General features: G+C 40.7%; 1 protein-coding gene across 5 annotated transcripts in view; it reads left to right on the forward strand.

Annotated features, from left to right (window-relative positions):
• LOC133244316 (guanylate-binding protein 2-like) overlaps nucleotides 1–5,234 on the forward strand; it is an 80,709-nt gene extending 75,475 nt beyond the window's left edge. For 4 of the 5 annotated variants that reach the window (XM_061411333.1, XM_061411334.1, XM_061411339.1 and 1 more), the window contains one exon: nucleotides 3,934–5,234. In XM_061411333.1, the coding sequence (XP_061267317.1) occupies nucleotides 3,934–4,119 (186 nt within the window). In that variant the 3' untranslated portion in view covers nucleotides 4,120–5,234. Of the gene's footprint in view, nucleotides 1–2,745; nucleotides 2,816–3,933 lie in introns of all 5 variants that reach the window. The other variant, XM_061411336.1, reaches the window with a different exon arrangement.
• Nucleotides 5,235–9,857: the final 4,623 nt, after the last annotated feature.

Genomic DNA, 9,857 nt, shown 5'->3' on the forward strand with positions numbered 1-9,857 from the left:
TGGTTTTTCCAGTGGTTATGTGTGGATGTGAGAGTTGGACTATAAAGAAAGCTGAGCACCAAAGAATTGATGCTTTTGAACTGTGGTGTTGGAGAAGATTCTTGAGAGTCCCTTGGACTGCAAGGAGAAGCAACCAGTCCATCCTAAAGGAAATCAGTCCTGGGTGTTCGTTGGAAGGACTTATATTGAAGCTGAAACTCCAATACTTTGGCCACCTGATGTGAAGAACTGACTTATTATAAAAGACCCTGTGGCTGGGAACGATTGCGGACAGGAAAAGAAGGGGATGACAGAGGATGAGATAGTTGGATGGCATCACCGATTCAGTAGGCATGGGTTTGGGTGGACTCCGGGAGTTGGTGATGGACAGGGAGGCCTGGCGTGCTCTGGTTCATGGAGTCGCAAAGAGTCGGACATGATTGAGCGGCTGAACTGAACTGAACTGAGAGTCTGATGGACAAAATGCTAGTTTCTCAACAATTAAGGGACAGAATTTCAACCTTAAGTCAGATCCCAGAGAGAACTCCAAAGACATATGTTTCATGTAAACATCAAAGAGATGTGGATTGTGCTGAAGACTCACCTTTGTAAGACTCAGCACCTTCTGTAGTGTTAGGGTCTGGAAGGGAAACTAACATGGCCCAGGCTCCTGAACTGCTGTTTGTGGTGATTATAGTGTCATATTTGCCCCAACATGAATAGGACTTCAGTGTTAGAGTCATTAGAATTTTTGGTACAACCATCAGAGACAGAGAATAGTTCCATCTGCTCTTGAAGATATCACATTGTGCCTGGTATGATATATGGGATGCTGAAAGCTCTAAAATTTGCTATATTTATTTCCAGATCTGCCTGATTCATTTTACATACCTAGAGTAAATATATTCTTTGTTCAAACCTAGAGTTTGATAGTCAGTGTCCTAAAGAGGGTCAGCAGATCTCATTATTTGTGACATGAGTGTGGCCATTTTATCTCAGGGGAACTGAGAAATATTCAGAATTCACCTACATTCCCTCCCAGAGTGCATTCTTAGGGCTGGAACACATTACTGGTATAGCTTGAAGGCCTGACTGAGGCACAGATCCTCCCTGCCCAGGGAGATGGTGTAGAGCTTGGGTCCCCAGCCCACAGGCACAGACTGGTAGCAGATGTGGCCTATTACCAACTGGGCCACACAGCAGGAGGTGAGTGGTGAGCAAGTGAGCAAAGCCTGTATTTACAGCCACTCCCCATCACTCACATTACTGCCTGAACTCTGACTCCTGTCAGATCAGTGGCGGCATTAGATTCTCAGAGGAGCCTGAACCCTATCGTGAACTGTGCGTGCACGGGGTCTAGGTTGCGTGTTCCTTATGAGAATCTAATGCCTGATGATCTGAGCTGGAGCTGAGGCAGTGACTCTGGGGAGTGATTGCAAATTCAGATTATCATTAGCAGAGAGGTTTGACTGCACAGAGCCATCATAAATCAATTGCTGGCAGACTCATATCAAAACCCTATCAGTGAGTGGCAAGTGACAATTAAGCTGCATCTAGTGGCAGGTTCTATACTGGCAAGTGAGTTGATGTACTTCAATTGTACATCTGATGGCAGGTTTCAAGTAAGAATCCAACACTTATTTTAGTCCATACATGGCCCACTGATTATTTTATTTACCACTTCTGTCCCTGCCTCTTTTCCACACTGCTCACTTGTCTCAATCACAGTTTTGGTGAGCTCACAAGCTAAGCCTAGCCAAAATAATTTAAAAAAAAAGTCACTGGAGAGATTCTTTAAAAAGGGGGAAAGATAGCAGAAGACTCTAAGACTGCCAACAAAATGAAAGTTGCATTTAAAAGAAAATAACCAAAAGCTCTACTTAAAATACAGGTCCATTGCAATAGGTGGTTCACATTCTCCAACCCACTTTGTATAATATGTAGTGACCAGCTACACATCGAAGCCATGAAACCCTCAGAACTGATTCGCCACATAGAAACCAAGCCCTCTGTATTAAAGGACAAGCTTTTGCAATTTTTCAAAAGAAAAAAAATGTGAACAAGAAGAACAGAAGCAATTATTGAAGGCCACCACTTCATCAAACGTGTCTGCACTGAAAGCATCATTCTTAGTGGCTAACCACATGCTAGAGCTAAGAAGAGTTGGTGAAGAGTTGATCCTGCCAACTGCCAAGGACATTTGTCAGGAACTTTTAGGAGAGGCTGCAGTTCAGAAGATGGCACGTGTTCCTCTTTTGGCTAGCACTGAAACTAGATGAATTTTTGAAATAGCAGAGGGCATTGAGGCACAATTGTTAGAGGTTAATGAGTCACAGTGGTATGAAATCCAGGCTGACAAGTCTATGAATGTTGACAACAAAGCAACAGTCTTGTTTTTGAGGAATCTATTTTTCAGAGGATGAGAGGATGTGCAGGCGGATATGTTATGTGCAGTTTTGTTGCCAACCAACACCACAACCACAGAACTATTCAAGTCTTTGAATGATTACATATCAGGACACCTGAATCGGGCATCTGTGTTAGTATGTGCATGGACGGAGTGGCTGCCATGACTGATGGCTTTCTCGATTCACTATTCAGGTCAAAGAGCTTGCTTCTGAATGTGAGTCTATGCACTGTGTTATCCTTAGAGAAATGCTGGCTAGATGAAAAATGTCACTGGAACGTAACAACATTTTGCACAATGTGATTAAAATTGTCAACCACATTAAAGTATTGGCCCTTAGCTCATGTCTGATTGCCCAGCTCTGTGAGGAAACAGATGCAGAGCACACACATCTCCTCTTATACACAAAAGTGGGATAGCTTTCTAAAGGTAGGTCCCTGGCCAGAGTTTTTGAGTTAAGAGAGCCGCTCCAGAGATTCCTTTTAGAAAGACAGTCACCATTGGCAGCACATTTCAGTGACACACAATGGGTTGTGACCCAAACTTGCTTACTTGTGTGACATATTCAACAAAGTCAATCTGTCAACTTCATGGAAGAATGACAACTGTGTTCAAGCCAGCAGATAAAATGGCTGCATTTAAAGGCAAACTGTAAGTATGCGGATGATGAGTGAACACTGGGATTTTTGACATGTTTCAAACATTAGCAGAGATTTGAAAAAGACTGAGCCAGGGCCTCTTTCTCCCAACCGGTGTGTGAACATCTATCTCGGCTTTCAAAACAGTTTGAACCTCACTTCCCAAACACAGAAGACCCCTAAACTGGAAACGAAAGGATCCAAGACCCATTTGTGAATAAACCAAATGAATCAACTTTATCCGTGCTAGAACAGGATGAATTTGCATGAAATTCCAAATTACAGTGGCCTTAAAAGTATGTTTGAGACAGCTTCAAATGTCAAATACTTTCCAGATTAACGTCAAAGTGAAATATCCTGAGGTTGCCACAAAAGCACTGAAAAGCTTGCTTCCATTTCAACATCCTGTCTTCATGAAGCAGGGTTTTTTGCAGTAACAGCAACTGAAATGAGATTACCTAGTAGACTGGACATAAGCAACACGTTTCAGACGTCACTGTCTCCCATCCCCTCAGCAGCAACCATCTAGTTGTAGGAAAACAAGCTCGGGGTTCCCTTTGATTCTGCTTTATAATGTAATAGGAATAGTGTGCACATAAATACAATATGCTTGAATCATCCTGAAACCGTTCTCCCCTCCTCTGGTCTGTGGAAAAATTGTCTTCCATGAAATTGGTTCCTGGTGCCTAAAAGGTTGGGGTCACTGGTATAGGTCAATCCTGGGAAGCTATAAACTCTGAATACTCTTTCTACCCACCCACATCCAAACGTTTAGAAATATTGGACAAACTCATCAAAAAGCATCTAAGGCCATATAGAAATAGACACAGGTGCTGATTTCCTGTAGTTGTTAGATATGAAATTCTGATAGTTGGATATTTTCAACAGGGCACTGTCTTCTTTTTACAGATACAAGAAGAAATGCTTACTGAAGGATTTGAAAGGAAAGCCAATGAATTACATGAAGAGATACTTCAACTACAAAAGGAAATCGAAAGAACTAAAGATGATAGGCTCCTAGAAAATGTAAGGCTTCTGACACAAATTGGCCTTATATTAATGGCCTCACGATCTAGATTTCTTAACAGTGTATAGATATGATGGATCTCAGGTGAGTTGTTAAATGAGCTGACAATTCCTGTTAAGTACATGAAAAAAAACTTCATGTAAGGGTGGCTAAACCTTGAAGTATATGTCACAGTAGTTTCAATCAAGAAAAGTTTAAAAATAAGTTATTACCAAATAATCAGGGCCTGATATCCAAATATATGAATAATCTTGATTGACTTGGCCAATTTAAAGAAATGCAAAATGAGTTAAAAGATAATGATTGATTCATAGCAAAGTTTTAAGCAAAGCATAAAGAGAAGGGACAGTCAACTATGATATAGACACAGAGAGAGTTTCTTTAGGCTCGATCTAACAAGCCCTCATAAATCAGCAAGGAAAGGACAACAACCACATTTTTTAAATGGGTAAACATATAAGAAGATAATTAAAATGTTTAACTTTGCTGATTATAAAAGGTATGCAAAGTATAATTAGGAGATAACTGTCACCTCTCAGTGGGCCAAGAAGTATAGTTTTGACAGGACACTGGTCTGGCAAGGGTTACAGGAAATTGGCAGCCTGATATTTGCTAGGAAGAGTGCAGATTGATACAGATGTATACCAAAATTTAAATGCAAACACTGTTGATCCAGCAAGTTCTCACTTAGGGATTTATGTTAAACATTTATGTACCCAAGCTGAATATGGAATGAATGGTGGTACATTCATTGAAGGATTGTTATAATTCCAAAAGACTGGAAACATCTTTAGAGTTCCCCTGTCATATGCTTGAGGTAAATCCTGAGACACAATTACACAGGAATGCTCTATATCACTAAAGTGAAAAGGGAAACTCTATTTGTCGTAATGTGAGAAAATCTCCAAGATGTATCATAAGTAAAAAAAAAAAGTTAAGATGCAGAAAGTCTGTGAGTTGCATTACTGATTTAAAACATAATCAATATATGAATATATTATCTTCTATCTCTGGAAGCACGAAAGAAACTGGTATCCATGAGCAAAATAGGAATGGACCTGCATATTTGAGGCAAAAAATACCTGACATATTCTTCTGTGGATTTTATATTTTGTATGATTTATCACCTATTCAAACATAAATAGAATTATTAACATTAAATAAGAAATAATAATACATGGGATGGAATAGTTCTTATGACAAGATGCAAGTGTTGAATACTGTGAGAAATAAAAAGTCAACTCCGCAGGAGGAATCTACTTATTAGAGCAGGAAGCAGAAAGCACCAGATGTGTATCATACTGTTGTTGTCATTAAGGCTTTGAACTTCTAGTCTCTAAGTTATTTTTAGGTATAAAGTCTGCTGGAATGTTACGACCTCCAAATTCCTGCTACACCTTATGAAGACAATGTGTTCAAAGAAGAGGTTTTCTTCAATTTCAACACAACATTTAAGAATTCTTCTCAGCGGTCTAATGCTAGGCCTTGTGCTTAAAATGAACTGGGCATGGTGTCCCTTCTTTGTGCCCTCATTGTACTATGTTTCACTCAGAGCACAGGATTTTTATATAATTTTGACATTGAAATGACCTGTTTACATTTTATCTCCTCTACCACCTCATGTGGAGAAGGCAATGGCACCCCACTCCAGTACTCTTGCCTGGAAAATCCCATGGACGGAGGAGCCTGGTGGGCCACAGTCCATGGGGTCGCTAAGAGTCAGACACGACTGAGCGACTTCACTTTCACTTTTCACTTTCATGCACTGGAGAAGGAAATGGCAACCCACTCCAGTGTTCTGGCCTGGAGAATCCCAGGAACGGGGGAGCCTCATGGACTGCCATCTATGGGGTCAAAAGAGTCGGACACGACTGAAGCGACTTAGCAGCAACCACCTCATGATCCTGTCTACTAGATGATCTTCACTGAAACTTAACTCCCACCACAAAGACCACCACTGAGGCTTCAGGTGTTCAAACAATACACATGAATAAATACATAAGCTTCCACCCATCAGGGGCCCAAATTGCTACTTCCTTACTACATTAATTGCTGCTTATGGTTCTCAAAACAAAGGGCACAATTTTAGGAACTGGTACTGAAAAATTCAGGCAGAAAGTACACACACACCCATCTGAACCTGCCACTTTTCTCTGGGAGAGACTGCACAACCCATATGCTCTGAGTTCCTCCAGTTTCCCTCCCAGGAGACTTGCCCAGCAATGAAGCCACCACATTTGGCTCACAGAACAATGATATTGTTTAAAATAGCAAACAAAAGAGCCAGTAATTGGCAAAATTCCTATTGTCACCATAACTGTTACCAGTTCAAGGAATGTCTATTGAAATAAAACTGTGCTTTTGATGTGAGAAGGATCCATTTCTCACTGAACATGCCACCCACATGCTGACAAACTGCAGAGTCTGTAGGATGACTCTGCTTTCTGAAGGGTTCAGGGTTAATGCTCAATTGCCACTTCTCCTACCAAAGTCTCTGGAATAAGTCCTTCAGCTGGTCCAGTCCCCAAAGACCCTCTGGTGTCATCAGAGGAATATCCTGAATACCGGAAGTCTGGATGGTCTGGAAAAGGGGGTGAGGGGGCAGTGAGGAGTTCTGTTTCCCCATCAAATCTTCCTGACACATGTGACAAGTAATGCAAACAAGAAACAGGCACACGCATTTGTGCCATGAAGCGATTGTGGCTTAGAGAAAGGAAGGGGTCAGGAGTGAGGGAAAGGACTGTTAAAGCAGAGAGAAAGGAACCTGCACTGCTCTGATGTTCAGTCCCAAGTGGTCGTCTGTTGGAATAAAGTTACACATATCTTAAGGCTCCAGGCCTCTTCCAGACTTTATAATTAATAAATATTTGTTAAATTACTGATGGAATCAAAGTTCTACACAAGTACTTGTTGAACAATTCTGGAGGAAGACAGCAAGGCAACCGTTTTTTCACACAGTACTTAGTACAGGAAGAGTGAGCTTCTCTGGACATTACTACATCCCTTTCCCTTTCTCCTTAGACTTGTGTATGGTGTGCTCACGAGGGTCTGTTGCCTGTTGACTGGGTATTACACAGTCCTCACAGAATGTATTTATTAAGGAAATTCTTTAGTGTTACAGATGAATTGTCAGAACTCATTAGAAATGCAAATAGAAAATCCAACTCTTTGAGACCCTATGGACCGTAGTCTGCCACACTCCTCTGTCCATGGAGTTCTCCAGGCAAGAGTACTGGACAGGACTTAGTGACTGAATAACAACAACAGTGCTTTTATTCTGCTCCCAAGAAAACAAGGTCTGCAAAGACACCTATATACCCTGAACTTGTTCAGTTCAGTTCAGTCGCTCAGTCGTGTCCAACTCTTTGTGACCCCATGAATCGCAGCATGCCAGGCCTCCCTGTCCATCATCATCTCCCAGAGTTCACTCAGACTCACGTCCATCAAGTCAGTGATGCCATCCAGCCATCTCATCCTCTGTCGTCCCCTTCTCCTCCTGCCCCCAATCCCTCCCAGCATCAGAGTCTTTTCCAATGAGTCAACTCTTCGCATGAGGTGGCCAAAGTACTGGAGTTTCAGCTTTAGCATCATTCCTTCCAAAGAATTCCCAGGGCTGATCTCCTTTAGAATGGACTGGTTGGATCTCCAAGGGACTCTCAAGAGTCTTCTCCAACACCACAGTTCAAAAACATCAATTCTTCACACTCAGCCTTCTTCACAGTCCAACTTTCACATCCATACATGACCACTGGAAAAACCATAGCCTTGACTAGATGGACCTTTTTTGGCAATGTAATGTCTCTGCTTTTCAATATGCTATCTAGGTTGGTCATAAATTTTCTTCCAAGGAGTAAGAGTCTTTTAATTTCATGGCTGCAGTCACCATCTGCAGTGATTTTGGAGCCCCCAAAATAAAGTCTGACATTGTTTCCACTGTTTCCCCATCTATTTCCCATGAAATGATAGGACCAGTTGCCATGATCTTAGTTTTCTGAATATATGTATTGCATATACATATTATATGTATTATATACATATAATACATAATATGTGTATTATATGTATACATATTAATACAACTGTAATATGTAATACAATTACATTGTACAATACAAATACAATTAGGTTATAATACAATTATGATATGACTATTGGCTCCAATATTCTTAAAAGGTAGTGGAGATGAGTGAGAAGGTAACCATTCCCAGTGAAGTACATGTGGATCCTAAAAATTTAGAAGAATGGACAACACAGAATGAGACTAACGGTGGATGAATGCACAGACACTTGGGGCTTTCGGTTTGTATTGGATCCTGCTTTCTGTTTCTGTATAGCTCTAGTAGACACCTTCCCCCGAAACTCCTACCCAACTATATTAAAGTCTGCAGACTTTGATCATGTGAACTCTCTGACACTTCAAAAATGGTAAAAGGAACCTTAAGCCAGAAATAACTTTTTCCTTTAAAAATGAGATCTAAAGAGAGATTAGCTTGAACGCTATCAGTTACCCCTTTACCTCGTGTTGCAGATACACTGAGGCTGAACTTCCTCAGGTGATACACCTCCACTCCAGCTTGCAAGCAGAGTGACATACTTATTAGCCAAATAAGCAATCAAGCTCTATCACCTTAAATTTTATAGTCCTGAATGCCTATTCTTTTATCTTGTTTATTTCTGTGCTCAGCAACATCCAAGGTGCTTTTAGTTTTGCCTCGTTTTATAAACATTTTGCCTCAATGGTTACTCTCTCCAATTTTAAAGCTCCCCAAGCCTAGGAACTTTATCCCCCAAAGAGCTAGTACTTCTTTGTGCCCACATTTTCCATGTGAAGAACTGCACTCATATTTCTGAACTGCAAGTACTTCATGTTTGAGCTGTTTATAATGCTGGTCCATCCACACCCTGTGGTCTGGCACTAAACTCTGAGGATGTGGAAATGAGATTCTTCCTCTCAGATGTTTCACTGGACACAAGGTTCAATGTTCAGTTCAGTTCAGTCACTCAGTCATGTCCGACTCTTTGTGACCCCATGGACTGCAACACGCCAGGCCTCCCTGTCCATCACCAACTCCCGGAGCTTACTCAAATTCATGTCCATTGAGTTGGCGATGCCATTCAACCGTCTCATCCTTGGTTGCCCCCTTCTCCTCCCACCATCAATCATTCCCAGCATCAGGGTCTTTTCAAATGAGTCAGTTCTTCGCATCAGGTGGCCAAAGTATTGGAGTTTCAGCTTCAGCATCAGTCCTTTCAATGAATATTCAGGACTGATTTCCTTACTAGGTGACAAAGAAGCGCAACTTCTAAAACAAGATGCAAGACCACTTTTTCTGGAGTTAAATAAATAGCAACTATAAAAATCATCAGTTAAATCATCTCATTGACTGCCTTCCATTTACAAACACATTTTACTCATTCTTCCTTTCCTAATACTTTATATTTTTGTGAATTAGAGTTATGGGATATAACTTTTAAAGTATTTTTCCTGAAGCAATTACAAACCATGGAAACTGAAAGACTCCAAATTTATTTGTGAGTAGTAATATATATCATGTTTATAACATACATCATGTTGCAGAGCCAAACATATCTAAATGGCATTACAATTTTCATTCTGAATCATACATCTTTATTCCTTCGCTAACAACAACAAAAAGTTAATGAAAACAAAAAGTTAATGAAGAAATCTCTCAGGAGATCAAGAGAGCCGAAAAAAGACAAAGAGTGAGAGAGAAAAAGAGAAAATTTTCTTGGATACAGGTAACTGAGAAAAGATTAGCTTTATCTGGTTTTAGGTTACATGCCC

This window comes from Bos javanicus, chromosome 3 (genome assembly GCF_032452875.1).
Source record: "Bos javanicus breed banteng chromosome 3, ARS-OSU_banteng_1.0, whole genome shotgun sequence".
Lineage (NCBI taxonomy): Eukaryota > Metazoa > Chordata > Mammalia > Artiodactyla > Bovidae > Bos > Bos javanicus.